Genomic DNA, 20133 nt, shown 5'->3' on the forward strand with positions numbered 1-20133 from the left:
GAAATCAGATTGATTATATTCTCTGCAGCCAAAGATGGAGAAGCTCTATACAGTCAGCAAAAACAAGACCTGGAGCTGACTGCGGTTCTGATCATCAGCTTCTCATAGCAAAATTCAAGCTTAGACTGAAGAGATTAGGAAAAACCACTGGGCCACTCAGGTATAATCTAAACCAAATCCCTTATGAATACACAGTGGAAGTAAAGAACAGATTTAAGGAACTAGATTTGGTGGACAGAGTGCCTGAAGAACTTTGGATAGAGGCTCGTAACATTGTCCAGGAGGCAGCAACGAAAACCATCCCAAAGAAAAGGAAATGCAAGAAAGCAAAGTGGCTGTCCAACGAGGCCTTAGAAATAGCAGAGAGGAGAAGGGAAGCAAAATGCAAGGGAGATAGGGAAAGTTACAGAAACTTGAATGCAGACTTCCAAAGAATAGCAAGGAGAGACAAGAGGGCCTTCTTAAATGAACAATGCAAAGAAATAGAGGAAGATAACAGAAAAGGAAAGACCAGAGATCTGTTCAGGAAAATTGGACATATTAGAGGAACATTTTGCGCAAAGATGAACATGATAAAAGACAAAAATGGGAGGGACCTAACAGAAGCAGAAGACGTCAAGAAGAGGTGGCAAGAATACACGGAGGAATTATATCAGAAAGATGTGGATATCCCGGACAACCCAGACAATGTAGTTGCTGACCTTGAGCCAGACATCCTGGAGAGCGAAGTCAAGTGGGCCTTAGAAAGCCTGGCTAACAACAAGGCCAGTGGAGGTGATGGCATTCCAGTTGAACTATTTAAAATCTTGAAAGATGATGCTGTTAAGGTGCTACATTCAATATGCCAGCAAGTTTGGAAAACTCAACAGTGGCCAGAGGATTGGAAAAGATCAGTCTACATCCCAATCCCAAAGAAAGGCAGTGCCAAAGAATGCTCCAACTACCGTACCAGTGCACTCATTTCACACGCTAGCAAGGTTATGCTCAAAATCCTCCAAGGTAGGCTTCAGCAGTATGTGGACCGAGAACTCCCAGAAGTACAAGCTGGATTCCGAAGAGGCAGAGGAACTCGAGACCAAATTGCTAACTTGCGCTGGATTATGGAGAAAGCCAGAGAGTTCCAGAAAAATATCTACTTCTGCTTCATTGACTATGCGAAAGCCTTTGACTGTGTGGACCACAGCAAACTATGGCAAGTCCTTAAAGAAATGGGAGTGCCTGACCACTTTATCTGTCTCCTGAGAAACCTATATGTGGGACAGGAAGCAACAGTTAGAACTGGTCATGGAACAACTGAGTGGTTCAAAATTGGGAAAGGAGTACGGCAAGGCTGTATATTGTCCCCCAGCTTATTTAACTTATATGCAGAATACATCATGCGGAAGGCTGGACTGGAAGAAACCCAAGCCGGAATTAAGATTGCCGGAAGAAATATCAACAACCTCCGATATGCAGATGATACCACTCTGATGGCAGAAAGTGAGGAGGAATTAAAGAACCTTGTAATGAGAGTGAAAGAGGAGAGTGCAAAAAACGGTCTGAAACTCAACATCAAAAAAACTAAGATCATGGCCACTGGTCCCATCACCTCCTGGGAAATAGAAGGGGAAGATATGGAGGCAGTGTCAAATTTTATCTTCCTGGGCTCCATGATCACTGCAGATGGAGACAGCAGCCCTGAAATTAAAAGGCGCCTTCTTCTTGGGAGGAAAGCGATGACAAATCTGGACAGCATCTTGAAAAGCAGAGACATCACCTTGCCAACAAAAGTCCGAATAGTCAAAGCTATGGTTTTTCCTGTCGTGATGTATGGAAGTGAGAGCTGGACCATAAAGAAAGCAGACCGCCGAAGAATTGATGCCTTTGAATTGTGGTGCTGGAGGAGGCTCTTGAGAATCCCCTGGACTGCAAGGAGAACAAACCTATCAGTTCTAAAGGAAATCAACCCTGAGTGCTCACTGGAAGGACAGATCCTGAAGCTGAGGCTCCAGTACTTTGGCCATCTAATGAGAAGAAAAGACTCCCTGGAAAAGACCCTGATGTTGGGAAAGTGTGACGGCAAGAGGAGAAGGGGACGACCGAGGATGAGATGGCTGGACAGTGTCTGCGAAGCAACCAACATGAACCTGACACAACTCCGGGAGGCAGTAGAAGACAGGAGGGCCTGGCGTGCTCTGGTCCATGGGGTCACGAAGAGTCGGACACGACTAAACGACTAAACACACACACACAAGTAATGAAGTGTATCAAGGTGAAATGTTCTGGCCTAGTCCATTTTCCTTCATACTTTTTTTCCCTGCTGGCATGATAGCTATATTTTTTTAATGTGTGGGGCATTCAGTTGGCCTCAGCCACACTAGACGCTGTTCTGAGTCCTCTATTCAGAGCACATTACCATATTCTCTTGAGACTGAAGGATGCCTAATCTGGGGGCATTCAGAATCCCTCACTGCCAAAACAAAGTTCTGCAGTCCGTTCTTAAGAGACAAACACAATCAAAACTAGAATGGGAACCTGCTCCTTTTGCCTGGTTCTAGCTTTGCTGGGGTACTTCTGTCCCATTTCTTTACTCAGCATCCCCTCCTTGCATTGGTGGTGCAGTGGGAGCAGCGTTGCCTCTTACACTGACCTGCTGTCTCCAAAGCAGCCTCTTCTGCCTTCTGAAAGTACAGAGGCAGCATGGAGTGGACAATGAACCTCTCAGGCTCTCTGTGCTTTCCAGTTGAGATTCAAAGCTTGGAAAAAGATGGTCAGGCTGCCCTTTCATGGTGTGACCTCATTCCCCATGAATCTCTCTCACCTTTCTGGTTAATGCCCTTTAATGGTTGCAGGAGAGCAGAAAATCAGGGTTTATTGAGGCCTACAAAGGTAGGTAATGAATGGCTAACCTTTTTTTTTTGACAAAATTTAAACAATAAATTCAGAGGACTGTCCCCGAGCCCTGATTTTCCAGTCAGTCCCCTTTTCACAGATTCCCCCCCTAAGAAAACAGGAAGCGATCATCTAGGCACTTCCTATTTCAATTGTTTTCCAGCATTTGTCACATTTTTTGGTGCAGGTGTGGCCCTTAGTGGGTCTTGGGGCAGAGGACTGGGCCTGCCCTCCTGACTAGCCCACTGATGTGGTAGTCTGGTGGATGGGCAATCCTGCAGGAGCTGTTCTCTGGTCATGGCATTCTGCGCCTGATACTGTAAAGGAAGCCGGCCAAAGCTGGTGGCCTTTCTCCAGACAAGTACTGTAATAAGAAATGTTGTGGTTCATTAATCCCTACTCCCTCGGTGGCTTTGAGGGCGAAGCCCACATTGAAGCCTTGTTCTGAAAGAAGGCCACAGAGAGGAAGCAGGCTGTCTTTCAAGATGGGGGGGCTTCCTTGCTTGGTTGTGGGGCACTTCTTTCCTGCAGGTGAAATATTAGCCTGATCTCAGTTTACAAGAGGCGTAGACACATCCTGAGGGCATAGGTGACAATGTTTGTCTCCCTCTGGGAGGGAGCCCTGTGCGGGCTGTAGCCTCCTCGAAAAAGCAAAACTAGAAGGGATCAGATGTCTGTTTCCAGATTTATAAAATTCTTTCAGGGGTCTTTGAGACTCTAACAGGTGCCCTTTCTTTTAAAGGGACATTTCTTCTTGTCCTGAAAATCGTTTTTTTTTGGGGGGGGGGATAAGCAGTTGGGGTGGCAGTAGGGGGTCACACAAGCAGAGGGAGAAGAGCACATCCAGTCTGAGTGATTCCCACTATATAAAATAGTTAAGATATGTTTTTTAAGAAGTAGAGGATATCTCACATCAGCATATCATATTTTCCAGGATCTGTTACCGATCTCCCAAAGAAGCCAGATTCTGGACCTTTATTTACACAACTGCGTAATCCAAGTACAGGCAAGTCCAAAATTGCAAAATATGATTTCTTAAATTATTACGTCAAATTATTTATTTATACACTGAAGCTTTAAAAATGTTTTTTTTCCCTAATGAAAAAAAAATCATTTTTTCTGTCTCTTATTTAAAGAAATATTTTCCATAAAATTATGTCTGTAATATTGTTAATGATCTTTGGCTGAAATATATTACACTCTTGAGTCGCAGAGTCACGCTTGAAACTGTTCTTCTGTCCCATGATAAATAAGATTTTTGCAGAGCAATACTGTGTACTTGACTGCTCACAATTAAACTTCATTCAGTTCTATAGGACTTGCTGACAGGTAAGTGTGGTCGCAGCCTTCGATAACAACTTCAGAAAGTAAAAAGCATATCCTAAACATTGGAATTATTCCTTATTTTGGGAAAAACAAGGACATTGTTAAGTGGTGTCTATTAAATTAGTTAATGTGGGTGATTGTGTCGTTAAATAATTAGTTGGGCAACATGTTTTACTAGCATGGCTGAAAGGACAAAGGCAGTGTATTATCTTTCTTCACTAAGCATATTGAAAAAGTGTATTCGTGTACCTGTGCATCTGGAAGCATGGCAAATACCATCTTCTCTGGAAGACCCAGCACTTCAATCTCAGCTGTACACAACAGTATGGTCCATGCTCCTGTCACCCTATCACTTATCAGTCATGTGGGCTAGAAAGAGGTGGAGTCATGAAAATTGTGTTCTGAAATGAAAGCCATCTCTGCCAATGTCCCACCATCATCTTTGGTTTCATCTCACAAGACACAAGGAATTCCATAGGAAAGTCCTTTATGCTTCTTGAAGTAGCATAAAGAAGATCATCTTCTTCATCTCCGCCTGTCCCCTGCCAAAAATATGGCCATGATTACTCATGTGATTTGAGTTTGGATGCAGTCAAAAAGGCAAGTGTTTTCAAGATGAATGTTTCTTTGGTATTTATTTGAAATTAATTTCGAAGGGAACACAGGGCAGGAAAGTGTGTGTGTGTGTGAGAGTGAGGGAAATATCCCATAGGCCAGATTCAGAATTTATGACATACTGTATTTATTATAACCTGTGGTTTTTGCAAGACCACTTAAATAATGGTTTTTGATTCTTCTTTGCTGGTCACTTGCAAACGGTGGTTTGTCCATTTAAACGTAATGTAATGTCATAGTTAAGTTTCCTTAATCATGGTTTAATGCCTGCACTGAGCCTTCACCTTTACCCCATGCTTACATTTTCCTTCCAGTTTGCCTAGATATTCAAGTGTTTGTTCTTTTCAGTTGGAGAGGACCATTCAAAGCTTAGGAGACGTAAAACTAGCTGTGTGTTGTTTCTTTAACAGGACAGGCAGCCCTTTATTTGTTTAGCAGTGATGCTCATCAGTTATTTGAATTGAAAGCTTTTCATGAAGAATACCGGTCATGGTTCATAGGACAAGCTGTTCAACACGGTGAGTAGAATTATCCATTTTTGGAAAAAAGTGTTAAAAATCCATTGTTGTTTGGTTAAAGAGTCTGTTTTTATATCTGTGCAATTTTAAGTTGTTATCCCTCAGCAATTTTAAGTTGTTATCCCTCTCAGCATTTCATATTCTAGTTGCTAGCATGCACTGTTTCTGGATGAGGCTATTATAGCCCTCTCCAGGCATTACTGTGTCCGGTGCCATCATGGTGGGGAGCACCTAGCCCTGCCCTGTTCAATCATCACTTTCTCCATGTGAGCAGCAACATCTCCGGAGAGGGAAAAATCATGCTTCTTTGTAAGCTATATATTTGAGCAAGCACTCTAGTTTAGCACATTTAGGCTCTTACTTGAGTGTAAAACATACAGGCAAGCAGGAACCTCCCTTCTTCAGACTCCTCATTGATCATGTAAACAAAGTAATGACAGAGGAGCAGAGCAAGGCAGTCACCTCTAATTGTGTTGATGACCCTGAACAGGGCTAATGTTGGTCGTTTCTGTCTCCTGGTTATAGTTACCCAAATTTATTTTTATAATGAGCCTGCTTAGTTTTATGCCATCTTCAGCTGGCTTCATATACAAAGCCATGGGCTACAATGCTGGGACCTGCACAGTCTTTGATTATCTAGCTGAAACCAATTAGTTAGAGAGCTTGTTATAGAAACGTACATTTTGCTGTTTGATTTTTGCCTCGTGCTTATGCTTGATGGCTTTTCATGCCTCTACTTGCCTTAAATTCGGAGTGTGGCTGCTTCTTTCAGTAAAACTATTATAGGCTAAGGTGCGACTTGTTTTTTGTTTTTGTTTTTTTTATGGCACTGAAAATAAGGAGGCTGAACTGGCACTTACCTTCCTAGAACATTGGAGGATTCTGTAAGGGCTCAGATGTTTCCAGCTGTGATAAAACTGGACAAATCAGAGCAGTTGGCTTAGACTTTAGGCCTTCCCTTCACTTGCATAATGGAAAACACTTATTTTAATTGTTTAGGGGAAATGCTTGTTTGTATGTGGTTAGATAGTTTATTTGGGTTTTTTTGTAATTTTGGGGTTAAAAAGTTCCCCTGAGTTGCCAGAGATAATTTTATTTTTTGAAAACCCATTAATTTATTTAAAACTACAGTGGTGCCTCGCATAGTGATCGCTCCATTGAGTGACGAAATCGCTTAGCGACTAACTTTTTGCGATCACAAAGCGATGGTCCCTATGGGTTTTTTTCGCTTTGCGATGATCGCGGGGAAGCGATCATGGCAAAGTGACCCTTTTTTAACAGCTGATCGGCGGTTTCAAAATGGCCGCTGGGAAAACAAAATGGCTGCCCGCTGTTTTTCCTCGCTTTAGAGGCACCGAAAATGGCCGCCCCATGGAGGATTTTCGCTTAAAGGTGAGTTTTCTATGTGTTTCTATGGGCTTTTAAATATCGCTTAGCGATGAAATCGCTTAGCAACGTTTCTTCTGGAACGGATTAACATCGCTAAGCGAAGCACCACTGTATAGGCGTTTATTTGTATTTTTGGACCACAGCCTTGGGAATTCTGGGAATTGTAGGTCAAAAAACAAATATGCACACCTCTGTTTAAAATGTGCAGGATGAGGTTGGGGGCCCTTAATCTTGTCCCTAAGATGTTGCAGTATTCAACAGTAAATTATATGTGAACCACTGAAGAATACGGTACTGAGATTCTGGTCAGAAGGATGTTTCATATTTTTCTACCTTCAGATGGACGCCTCTTCTTTGCTACACCTGTGGATCCCTTATTTCTTGTGCTGTTCTACCTTAACAAAGCAGAGAAAGAGGTAGGTGGTCTGGAATGTAAGAAAGACAAGTTATTGCTCCCCATTCTGTCAGTGTACTTGCTCTTCAAGGGCCAATTTTTAAAGAGAAGACACTATTGTTCAACCTTCTTGAACCCCGAGTCATTCTCCCAGATCATCACCATAGCATTTGAAGAGAGAAGCTGATAAACTACTTCTCCAAGGCTAACTGTGTATCTATCTTTATTTTTCTGATTTTCACTGTCAAGCCACTGTTTTCTTCTTTCTGTAGCCTGATTTTACTGACTGTTAATCACCCAGAATAGTGCATTGCAAATAGGGTGCGGTGCGGTGGGTGGATACGTAGAATTAGTATTTGTGGTTCAGTTTGAATTTCTAATGTATAGAAGTCCAGCACATTCTATAGGGATATATAAATTTATGGCACAAAATATTTATAAGGCATTGTAGTAGGTGAACCTTTGTGTCCTTTCTAGCCCTACAATTCTATTTAATATATGACAAGGAAATAATGCATGTTATGGTATTAAATGTAATCATTCATCAGATTCCACCTGCCCCTACTTTTTCATTCAGGGAAATGTATTAAGGACCCACTCAACAAAAGATGGTGGAGTTTTGTTTGATCATCTACTGTATTTGTGTACTTGCCGCAATCCAACCCTATTGCCTCCAGATGTCTCCAGAGGTTCTTCCATTATAGCACATCTTTGATTTTAAAGATGTTCATTGAGAAACTATGGTGGTAGTACTTACGAGTGCTTAGGACATGCCAGAAATGTTATGATTTCAATAATCTATACAAAAGTCCAATAATATGTACAGTACTAAAAGAACCAGTAATGGGCTGACTGAGGGCCAGTAATTTGGAACTCAGTCCTGACAAAATGGAGATCCTACAGTAGACAGAATAGGGACGTGGTGGCGCTGTGGGCTAAACTGCAGAAGCCTGTGCTGCAGGGTCAGAAGACCAAGCAGTCGTAAGATCGAATCCACGCGACGGAGTGAGCGTCCGTCGCTTGTCCCAGCTCCCGCCAACCTAGCGGTTCAAAAGCATGCAAATGCGAGTAGATAAATAGGGACCACTTCGGTGGGAAGGTAACAGCGTTCCGTGTCTAAGTCGCACTGGCCATGTGACCACGGAAGATTGTCTTCAGATAAAAATGCTGGCTCTATGGCTTGGAAACAGGGATGAGCACCGCCCCCTAGAGTCGAACACGACTGGACAAAAATTGTCAAGGGGAACTTTTACCTTTACCTTTACAGTAGACAGATCATCTGCTGAGAGAGGTGGTGTTTGAAGTTCTGTTCCTCCTGAGGGATCAAGTTTCAAGTTTGTTTTGTCTCTGGAGCCTCTTCCCTTTATTCAGTTCAGACTGGTACGCTAGCTGTTGTCTCTCTTCACCAAAATAACTTGATTACAATTATCGTGCTCTGGTAAAACATTGGATCAGCTGCTGTAATAGATTGCATGCAAGACTGCTTGCTATGAAGGCTGTTCAGAAACTGCATTTAATTTCAAAATACAGGGCCTGCCCTAGACTTTTGCCTAATGCCAGTATGGATCACATCCGTATTGAAATACCCTCACAGGCCTTTGGCCCATTTCCAAGCACTGGTGCTTACCTAAAAGACCAGTATGGCTTTGGATGGAGGACTTTTGGAGAGTTCTTGCTTCCATGCCAACTTGCTCCTCTGTCTTCGGGTGATCTCCTCTTGTTGCCCCACAGCATGCAGAGCAAAGAGGGGGATACAGAGGGAAATCCTTCTTGGTTGTGGTTCCCTATTTGTGGGATGTCCTCCTTAGGGAAGCCTTGCTTTTACCAATATTGTTGACCTTTCAAAGCCAGGCAACAATGTTTTAATTCTCTTAAGCCTTTATAATGTCTTCTCTTTTTTAATGGGTTGTTGATACCTTTTTAAACCACAGTGAAAGCTTTGCTGAAATATGTTAACGTTTTAACATGCATACAAAATGATGGTTGTGTAAGTGGGATTTGAGACTGAGTGAATCATGGCTTCAGGGAGGCCCCCTGTTGAGTTTATGGCTGAAGATGTGATTCAAACCAAAGACTTTTGGGTCCATAGCTCCTTCTTACAGACACCATCCACCCTCTTCTTATGCAATGCTTCTAATGTTGTTGTGGGTAAACTCTACAACCTGTTTTAATTATAGGTAATATTTATTTAAATTAACGGGTCTTTCATATGAAATCTATTCAGTTCTATTAAAAATACCTTTAAGCCAAACTGGAAAATATTAACTTCTTGCATTGCTCTTTTGTCTGCAAAACGTGGTGTCGATATGGGCTTTTAATGCTGTTGGTCCATAATGGTTGTTTGTCCTGCAAAACAAATAGTCAGTGCTAGAGTTTTAATAGAAGATGAGTCTTTTTGAAAGCTGTATTTAAAACTTCCTTCTTTATGGTATCTTTGCATGTTTCACCAAAGGTAAAGGTTCCCCTTGACATTTAGTCCAGTCGTGTCCGACTCTAGGGGGTGGTGCTCATCCCCATTTCCAAGCCACAGAGCCAGCTTTTGTCCATAGACAGTTTCCATTGTCACGTGGCCAGCACAACTAGACACGGAGCACCATTACCTTCCCACCGTGGTGGTACCTTTTTATCTGCTCACATTTACGTGCTTTTGAACTGCTAGGTTGGCAGGAGCTGGGACAAGCGACGGGAGCTCACTCCATTGCGTGGATTCGATCTTATGACTGCTGGTCTTTTGACCTTGTAGCACAGAGGCTTCTGCAGTTTAGCCTGCAGCACCACTACGTCCATTTGTTTCACCAAACTGAATAGCAATTAATGGTTTGAAGTCTTTAATTCATTAACAACATGTGGAATGGATCCACACCTCATTCCTACAGAAAATGTTAGGGATGCCATGATGTGTCTCTTATGCCACTCTGTGTTTAGAAGCAGACCAACCCTTGATATGAGGGTATGGTTGAGATCAATAAATCTTTGGCTAAGAGTTTACTATAACTTGGACCAGGATAGTCTGCTTTACCGACTCCTAGAACAGCATTCCCCAACCTTTTTAGTAGTGTGGACTGGCAGAGCCTCTGAGGGAGGTGGGGGTGACCCTTCGCGTGTGCGCTCTCTGATGCACGTGCGAAGTGGTTGAGGAGCACGCGCACCTATCGCGCATTCACAGGTGCACCTGCCCATCCCACCCCTGCGTGCGGGCACATGCTTGAAGGGGTAAGGGAGTGTGTGTCGGCGGTGGCGGCAGCCTGGGAGTCTTTTAAAAAAATTTTTACCAAACATTTTTTATTTTACTCCTCGCCGCCCTTCGCGGGAAATTCAAATGCAGCCACTGGTGCCGGTTCCGGAGCTGGAGGCATCAGCGGCGGCATCGGCCTGCTGAAGGCGGCGAGGAGTGCCAACCCCGGCATCGTTGGAGCCCACCGGGAGGCCAGCAGCTGGAGCACCCAGCCATGCTCTGCCTCCTGGCTCTTGCCCACCCCGCCACCACCGCCGGGCCGCAAAGACAGACCTCCTGCCCCCCCCACTCCCCTCCACACAGCTGCTTTGCACATGTGGGCGCTTACGTGAAGGGGTGAGGGAGCGCTCATGCTAGTGCTGGTACGTGCACAAAGCAGCTGTGGGGAGGGGAGTGCATGGGGGGGACGGTGGGAGGTCTGCATGGCCTGGTTGGGCTCAAGCCATGGACCGATAATGGGCCATGGACCGGGGGTTGACGACCTCTGTTCTAGAGGAGAAAATTGTCCCCATAGGATTACAGTGGACCCTCGACTTATAGACGGCTCGACTTACAGACTTTTCGAGTTACAGACTTCTCTGGCTGCAAAATTTAGATTCGACTTGCAGCCAGAGAATCGACTTACAGACCAGAAAAAAACCAAAATGGAATAAAAATAGAATAAAAACCACTGGTTATGGGATTAATCGGTTTTCAGTGCATTGTAGGTCAATGGAGATTCGACTTACAGACTTTTCGACTTGCAGCCACCATTCCAATACGGATTAATTCCTTAAGTAGAGGGTCCACTGTATCTAATTTGTTATCTTGTATATGCAATTGTTTTGCATATGCCAATAAAGACGATTGATTGAATAACATGTGGAATAACCTTTGGAGCATTTTAAATATAAATTTTCTATACAGCAAAAATGTTTCTGTTAACAATTGCTTTCACTTCTTCTTTGTGTGGTTTGCTTTTGTTTCTTTGCCTACAGCAGGGAAAGTTTCAGCCCTTGGATCAGATTTTGATAGATGAAGAGTTTTCTTCCTGTGCAATGCTGCTACAATGCAGAAGCATTTCACAGTCGATTCACCACATAGCAGTTGAAAAAGGTACGATCTCTAAAAGGCAGACTTAACGAGTGTCATTTAGTCCAATTATGCAAGCTTGGTGTGCATGGCTATCTTAGGCCAGTGAAGGCTTATCACAGCAAGCCTTCCTTGGGCTTCTTAAGCTGTTCTTTCATTGAGCAGGCATAGGCGTCCATGAAGCTACAGAAAATTTATTTGAGACACATAAAGCAAGATGCGCTTGCGATTTTATCCAGTGTTAGTTCCTGCCAGCAGAAGCACTTCCTCAATGACATTCCAATCTGGTTGCTCAACTGGCCAGAAGAAGGTGGACTGATTTTTGGCAGTTCTTCCTGGTGCCATTTCTGACATGGTTCTGAAGAGTCCTTCACCTCTCCTGAGTAGAGATGAGGAACCTTCAGGAAGGCAGAGGGTGGGAAGGAAGGAATAAAAATCAGTTTCTCTCTTCTCCCACCTGCAGAAATGCTTTGCTAGATCAAAAACCTTTTAAAGCCAGAAGAAGCTTTTCCAGCCTTGGGAAGCAAATGCTGGATTTCACTCATAGTACTCATGTTTCCAAAATAGTATTGGTGGCTGTAAATATCCCCCCCCCCAAAAAAAAAGTAAGGTAAAATTCTGAGTGTTTGCAGCATGGAGCCAGGATGGTGCCTCATTTGTCCACTGTGTTAGACCACTTGGTTTTCATGCAGAAGGTTCTGGGTTCAGTCTCTGGCATTTCCAGATTGGGTTGAAACTTTGTAGAATCACTGACAGCCAGTGATAGGTGATGCAGAGGTAAAGGCCAAAAGGTCCGGTTCATTATAAGACAGCTACATTTGCATTCCTTAGTCTTGTTGGTAGTAGCCTTGTATAGATGTGAAATGGCATATCCACTCTTCATATGCCATTTAGTATTATGAAAATGCAAAACGAAATGGAATTTCTCTTTTCCTTTTTTAATTTCAGAAATATGTGGCAAGAAATTTTATAAGTATAGTGAGGAGAAAACACTGAAGTGGCTGAAGAAGAAGGTATTTTAAAACATTCAAGCATTTCATTCCGTAATGCTGCGTGCTGAATAACCCTTCCACAGTTTGTTCCCTCCTATTTTTTTCAAAAGCACCAATTCAGGCAATGATGAGAGATTGTGGCCATCTCAGAATGACAGAGATATTAGTTAGCCACAGCAAACCTGTACTTAATTTCATGTCCTAAGTTTGTGTTTTGGCAATGTGTTGCATGCAATTTATAAGAGTTGGGAATTTGAGGGCCATAAGATCATTATTGTGTCCCCCAGACTCGCCCAGTTAAAAAAAGCAGAGGAGGAAGAATTCAGGGCAGAGATGAGGAACAGGTGGCCTGTGGGCGGCAGGCATCCTCCAGGGGACTAAATGCAGCCACCCTGCATCCCTCAGGGCTCCAAGCATCCATCCACATACAGTATGTCAAAAATTTTAAAATTGGAAATTAATAATTATTATTAATAAAAATTAATAATAATTACAAATTGTTTGTGTTTGTGTTTAAACAAATTTGTTGGAGGGATGGATGTTGAGAGTGGGTGTGACCCTCCAAGGTCCAGGGATGGGCAGCTGTGACTCCTGTTCCACAGGTGCAATTTGCTATCATCCTGCACTCAAGACCACTTTTTCCGAAACCTGAAGTGTAGCCTGTGGGGGTTTTTCCATGGATGGAGGATGAGGTTGATGTGGCCTTTGGATTCTTTCTGCCTGTTCCGTCCAAGATAAATGTCTCTGTTTTGTTTTGTTTTGTTTCCTCAGGTCAATCAGACTGTGAAAGTATTAAAAGAGCATGATGTATGTGTGGGTGGAAGGGTGCACTCTGCTACGTTCATCAGTGGCAAGGAGGTCCCTGATGCCTCAGAAGGTAGGATAATAAGTAAAGTCTGAAGGCAGCATGCAGAATAAAGTATAAAGCACGGTCATTTTGCCTATTGAATTTTGTGGGGGGTTTTGGTTAAATTTTATTTTTTGAAATACATGCTTTTCTCTTGTCATGATTTTATCATTTCTTTCATCTAAGCAGGAGTCAGAAATCCTTCTCAACCTGGGGGCTGAATGCAAATTTGGGAAGGGTGTCGGGGAAGTAGGTGGGGCCGAAGATACTGTAGAAGGGAATAAGGCAAAGTAGGTGGAGCTCAATGTAATTCCTTACCAATTTGGATGTTTTCCTCTGTAGCATATACAACATAAGTCAGTTCTATTCATACCTGTTTAGAATACTTGCCCTTTACAGTATAAATATGCTCCTTGCGCACCTTCTTTTCCAGTGTTCTCAGATATCTCCCAGATGTGATTGTAAAGAGGGTATTTAGCAGCGCATGACTTGTTTCCAAGGAAAACCAAAGTTTTGATGCAGTCTGTGGTATTTTGCAGCCAGTATCTCACTGGAATGGTGTGTGGGAATAGCTTCCAATATATAGGCTTGGGGTATGTGTGCCAGTGGAACCCCACCCCCGAACTCTAGAAGTTGCCCACCCCAATTTAGTGCAAAGATATGCATTGAAAGGAAATGTGCTGATTTGAAGTGCCATAAAATAGGTAGGAGCATCTCATGAAGCCATTTTTCTTTGATAACAAATCACACACTCCTCAAATACTGGCTGGAATCTCGTAGCAAGTTGAAACTAGACTAGGCCATTGAATTAATAGAACTTACAGAGAAGTGGACTCACTAAATCCCCACTGGTTCAATAGGCCTACTCTTGTTGAGACTTTCTACTGGATTTCAGCCATTGAGTTTACAACCAGTTTCCCACTCCCAGAAGCTTCATGGAAAGGCCAGTTTGCTTGTAAACAAGGAGAACAGGAAACATACGCTTTGTTTTGAAAGAAAAATGGCTTCCATAACAGCATGTTTCTGCTTTTGGGCCTTACTAGAAAGAGTATCGCTCTGTTCTGAGTCTTTTGGACACTTTAGTGAAAAGGTTCTGGCAGCAAAAGGAAGAAAATGGGACTGGCATTCTTGGGATAATATAATTCAGGAGCGAGGAAGGCTACTGAAAGAGAAAACTCTGAATAATGGATGGTATTTACTGTATGTTGTTTTTCTGTCAGAGGACTATATCCGTTTTGCTCACGGCTTACTATCAGAATATTTTCCTGAAGAGCTGAGTACTGCTCTAGCCAAATATCTGTGGTGAGTATTTCAGCAGTCTGGTCAGTTTCTAATGGGAAGGAAAATATTACTGTCTTATCACAGTGAATGGTGAGACTGTTGGAACCAGAGAAAATGGCACTTGGGGAAGATTAATTCTCCCACTTTAGCTGCTCCCAGAAGCTTCTTCAGAGGACTTGGGGACTCTGCTCAAGGGGACATTCTGTCCTGCTGGGAACTGACTGAGGATGCCCTAAAATCAGGCAGAGGCTCCTTCTGTAAAGGGAGCTTCCACTAGGAGAAGTTACTGCTGTCTGATTTTTTGCATTTCCTCTGTGTCACAGCCGCCCCCCCCCCCCCGCATTCCCCCCAGGGAGCAGAGGTGGGAAGGAAGAATTCTGCTTCCATCAGCCCAATTCTTTGCAGTTTTCTCTGAATCTGGATTTTGTGCCTTCATTGTTTATCTTCATATATCTTGGAGAGAAAAGATTCTACTATATGAGGACATCAGCAGAACAAATTATTAAATCATAGTTTACAATCTTTACAATTTGTGATGTGACTAGCTTGATGCCGCTTCTTGATCTAAAGAAACTTGCAGACAAACCACCATTATTTGTCTTCTGGGTTATCCTTCCCTATCTTGTCATTGGCCACTTATGTCCTCCACAATACCACTTATTTGATTATTTGTACAGTTTTACTTCTATGCTGCCTTTCTCCCAATTAAGCGGCCCAAGCTGGCTCACAAGGTACTAAATAAACTGACTAAAATAATAATAAATAATGACACTAAAACAGTTAAACATAAAATCAGGGTGAATTTCATTTAAATCATGATTTAAATTTTAAAAATCAGATGTTTTGGATTATTTACAGTGGGGTCTCTACTTAAGAACTTAATCCGTATTGGAAGGTGGTTCTCAAGTTGAAAAGTTCTTATGTTGAATCTGCATTTCCCATAGGAATGCATTGAAAACCATTTAATCCGTATCTGCTCTTTTCCGTCCATAGAAACTACAGTGGAACCTCTACTTAAGAACTTAATCCGTTTTGGGATGGTGTTCTTAAATTGAAACGTTCTTAAGATGAAGCAAAATTTCCCATAGGAATGGACTGAAAACCAATTAATCCGTTCTGGCTGTTTTTTTTTGTTATGTAGAGGTGCGTTCGTACATTGAAGCATTAGTTCCCATAGGAACTAATGCAAAGCTGGTTAATACATACTCTACCACTAGGGGGAGAATTTTTTTTTAACCTAAGATGACCTAAGGTTAAAAAAAGAGCAGGAAAGGTTTTTTTTCCTGTTCTTATCTTGGATTTCTGTTCTAAAGTAGAAGCAAAATTTAGCAAATGGAGCTGTTCTTAAGTTGGATTGTTCTTAAGTATGGACGTTCTTAAGTAGAGACCCCACTGTAAATTTTAAAAAATGATTTTATACAAATTGTGAATTAAATCAATTTAATTAAAAAACATTGATTTTTATTCACTCTGCATACAACAGTATTAAAACAGCCAGTTAAAACTGTTAAAAACACATTAATAATGCCCAGCAAACACGATCCTCCTGTATTCATATATCTTCCATTTACAGTAGACAATGTGCAGCTGTATTTATGAATTTCAGTCAGTGTGTGTGTGTATTTAAAATATTTTACCCTACCTTTCTCCTTTAAAAACCCAATGTGCCTTACATCATTAAAACAGAATATTAAAGCTAAGAGCAATAGCTACACAAATATTAAAAAGGGGAGAAATGCCAATCTGAGAAATGGAAAACAAATAGTACTAAAAAAATCAAAGCAATAATGCATAACAAACCATATAAAAATCACACAACAGGTATCTAGTTACTGAGGGAAGGCTTGCCTGAAGAGAAAGGTCTTTGCCTTCTTGTGGAAGGACGGCAAAGATGGGGCCAATCAGGCCTTCTGTGGGAGGGAGTTCCAAAGTCTGGGAGCAGCAGTAAACTGATATACATTTTTTGCCTTCCAGCCTACCACCAGTTACACCTCCTTCATCAGAGCCAGCATCAAAGGTAAAGAGCCAGATTTAAAAAAAAAAAGACGCTACTGACTAGTTTAGTGCAATTCTGAGGGGAAAGTTTAAAACATGCTTTTTTAGAATTGTGGGGAGCCCATTAAAGGGGAGGCAGTCAGTGCTCCGAATACATTTCCTTTCTTTCTAATAAATAAGAGTCTTCCTCCCACACACTTAAACATCAAATATTAAGCATGAAATGTCATAGCATTTGGAAGTATCAAAACAGAATGCGCATCTGTTGTTGATATTTTGATGTGTAATGAAAATGCGCAAATTGATGCTGGGGCCCAAATTGTGTGCTGCTCATCTGCATGACTTCGCAGCTCTCTTCTGTCTGGGTTTTTGAGCTGCACGAGAAAGCTGTTCTGGCTCTCAAAATTCACATTTTTCAGAATAACCAAGTTCACATTTTCATAGCGACTGATTAATGCCTGCAGGAGGGAGAAAGAGATTAAAACAGGAGCATTGGACCAATCGGAGATGAAAAGAAGCTGCAAGGCCTGTTGCCTGCAGCTTCCGTATACCTGTTATAAAGTGGGTGGGGATATAATAATGTGTTCTGCTGAGCACAGAAGGCCACTTCAGCCCAATTCTTGGGTAACCCAGGCAGGAATAGTGATAGAAAGCAGTGAATATCCAAGAAGATGGTTGCTTCAGGCAGCCATCAAGCTCGCTATTGGCTAAAGCCGTTAAGGGGGTCCTTCTGGTCATCTGCTCCCTGCACCCAGGAAATCTGGAGCCTCTGCCCGATGTCTCTGTGTCTCTGGAGGAGGGCAATATTTAACATGCAAATGCCCTGTGCAAGGTATACTCACTGCAAAGACAGGTATCCTGAACAAGCATCAGCGACCTTGTTCAGGATGTGGACTTCATCCTTATTTCTTCATCATCACAATCACAGCTCTGAGTAACTGTGGAGAATGTCCATGTGCTGGATTTCCCCACACCTCTCACCTTGGTGTTTATACCAGACTACTTTGCGTGGCTCATTTTCTTTCAGGCATGGTCCTGCTTTTGAGATGCTCTTCCTCCAAACCTCAAAGTAATCCCTCCCAATAGCATGGGGCCGTACCATCTGAACACCTGGCCGCAGCACCCAGTGCAGTTCCTCGTCCTTTTGAACCCTAGTTGGTCCTTTGGCCCAGCTAAGCGGTGTTATGCTAGCTGGCCCAGGAAGGCTTGCTGCCCATAGGATGATATTTGAGCTTTTCATCATTACTGCTTCCATTCCTTTTCCTTGCATTTGGCAAAGAGGGACAGGAAACCTTTCTTGCTGAAGGGCGCGAGAAAGGTTGCTTCCCTGTAGAGTGGCTAGTTGTTTCACGCTGGATTAAGGACTGTGTCATCTTGTTTTTCTGCCAATCTCTCTGGTGGGAAACCCCCCCCCGCCTCCCCTCTCTTTGAGGATCTGCTCTTTCTGTCACGTGAGCATGCAAGTGTTCCGGCCCTCAGTGATTGCACTTCAATCTGTGACAGTGGTTGAATGTACAATTCACTCAAGCGTTTTTTCTCTAAATAATTTTTTGACATGTTTATTACTGTGTTGGGACAGGGTGCAAATCAAACGACAAACTAAATCACCATTCCACTCCGATGCTTTTTTTTAATACAAGCAAAGTCTAGAATCAATTAATTAATTAATTTCGTGTACTTGTGTAATGCAGGAATAGTGGCAAGCACTACTCTGGGCAGTTTACAATCTAGTGGCAATGGAAGCATGAACTACAAGTAAAAGCATGCAAACACATTTCAATATAACAGAGCTGCATTTTCTACATTCTCTAGCGCAGTGGTTCTTAACCTTTGTTACTCGGATGCTTTTGAACTGCAACTCCCAGAAACCCCAGTCAGGACAGCTGGTGGTGAAGGCTTCTGGGAATTGCAGTCCAAAACTCCTGAGTAACCCAAGGTTAAGAACCAGTGCTCTAGCGTATCATGTAACTCTGAAACTGGGAGAGCACATTTCAAATGTGGTTTAGTCTAAAGATTTGGTCATAGAGCTTCATACATGGACGAATTCTCAGCTGATCTTTCTGAACATTGCTGTGTGTAAGGTGACCCTGCCCTATATTGTAAAAGGAGAATTACATTAATCAAGGCTCTTTTTGAATTTACTTTTCATCAGTCAGCCAAGTTCATGCATTTGAAGTGTTGGGTGGTTATGGTAGGTTTCGGGGCCGGTCCTTCCCAGGCCTTCTATAGGCTGCCTGGATTTGGTAATGCGGTGCCACCAGGAGTGCAAAAATCTGCGCTTCTACCTTCATAGTGGCCAGAGAGCAAACACCTTGATTTAAGGGAGAATTGCCCTTCTCGGAGAGAGCTAGGAATGTGGTTCTTTATAAAACAATACGTGTGCTCCCCATTTCTTTTGTTTGAAGGCAAAAGTGATGTCTTTAGCATTGTTACTATAACACCAAATTGCAGGCTGCAAAAACAAAGGGAGCTGCACTTAGCCTGCACCCCCCTTCCCCAGTTTTAAAAAACTCAGATACAGTACATACAAAGCATAGCTGCTGAGAAATATAGGAACATGGAGTTTCACCCTTTTTCAATTGAAGGAGAAGAAGTCTGGTTTCAGTCTATGGGTACAGCAGCTTATAGGCCCTCTAGATTTAATATTTCACTGCTGCTGCAACAAAAGGTTGTAAGTTTATTACTTTGTCTCAGTCAGATAATGGTGCTCCAACATTGTTCAAGCAGGTGTGCGTATACTGTAATACCGTGCAAAGTAAGGAGAAGAGGGAAGAGTATGAGTCAAAACAATGGGGCAGTAAAGTCAAGAGTCATACCAAGATGTAGGTATAGGGGATAGTAGGGCAGTGAGTAAGAAAAGCTTTACAGACTTTCTCTGGTCCATAAAATACGTATTGACCATAGGCTACCATCTCAGCTGTGCCTTTCAAAGCAAAAATTGTAGCTTGAATCCAGTTCGTATTCCAAACTAGAGAGACCACTGAATCAAAGGGAACTTGGTGTGTCAACACTTATGTAAGCTTGATGAGTCTACCCTCCTTGGGACTAGTATGTATTTTATTTCTTATTTTTACACTTTGATATTGTGCCATCTGGCCTGGGGCCACACTGGGCAGTGGCAATTGGATTTAAGCTCTTAAATAGGTGTACTACCGTGATATGTGAATGCATGCCCTATAAAAAGATATGTGTGTGTCTTGTAAAAACACTCTTGAACTCTCACTTCGTCAACTCCATACATGGAAGTCTTCTTTCACGCCTATGTTCTCCACCCATTGCCATCTTTGTACATATTATAAATCCTGTCATCTAGAAAGTAAACAACATGTTATGCCCTTTTACGTGCCCTTAGTTCCTTAGCCTCCATTGCTCCAGAAGTCAGAACGTTTTTGATTCTGAAACTTAGTGTGTGCAAAACTGCAGTTTGTGATTTATGAAGCAAATCATCACTCTAACATTGCAGAAAAGGAAATTATCAGATGCACCTGTAGAAGCAGAAGAAGATTATACTAAGTTTAATTCAAGTGATCTGAAAAACAAAAAGGTAAGTATCTTTTTTCCCCCTCTCTAGTTGAAATTTTGGCTAACAGTGTTCTTGA

At 42.4% G+C, this 20133-nt stretch overlaps 1 protein-coding gene across 3 annotated transcripts in view; it reads left to right on the plus strand.

Moving 5' to 3' along the window:
- The window catches only part of RNASEH2B (ribonuclease H2 subunit B), a 29159-nt gene that overhangs the window by 4173 nt on the left and 4853 nt on the right, over window positions 1-20133 (plus strand). Inside the window, exons 2-10 of one of the 3 annotated variants that reach the window (XM_078392720.1) lie at window positions 3806-3877; window positions 5223-5330; window positions 7059-7135; window positions 11326-11443; window positions 12368-12432; window positions 13183-13288; window positions 14479-14560; window positions 16514-16556; window positions 19887-20001. In XM_078392720.1, coding sequence (XP_078248846.1) covers window positions 3806-3877; window positions 5223-5330; window positions 7059-7135; window positions 11326-11443; window positions 12368-12432; window positions 13183-13288; window positions 14479-14560; window positions 16514-16556; window positions 19887-19940 — 725 coding nt within the window. In that variant the 3' untranslated portion in view covers window positions 19941-20001. Of the gene's footprint in view, window positions 1-3805; window positions 3878-5222; window positions 5331-7058; window positions 7136-11325; window positions 11444-12367; window positions 12433-13182; window positions 13289-14478; window positions 14561-16513; window positions 16557-19886; window positions 20079-20133 lie in introns of those variants that run through there. The other 2 variants (XM_078392460.1, XM_078392933.1) reach the window with 2 other exon arrangements.

This window comes from Pogona vitticeps, chromosome 1 (assembly GCF_051106095.1).
Source record: "Pogona vitticeps strain Pit_001003342236 chromosome 1, PviZW2.1, whole genome shotgun sequence".
Lineage (NCBI taxonomy): Eukaryota > Metazoa > Chordata > Lepidosauria > Squamata > Agamidae > Pogona > Pogona vitticeps.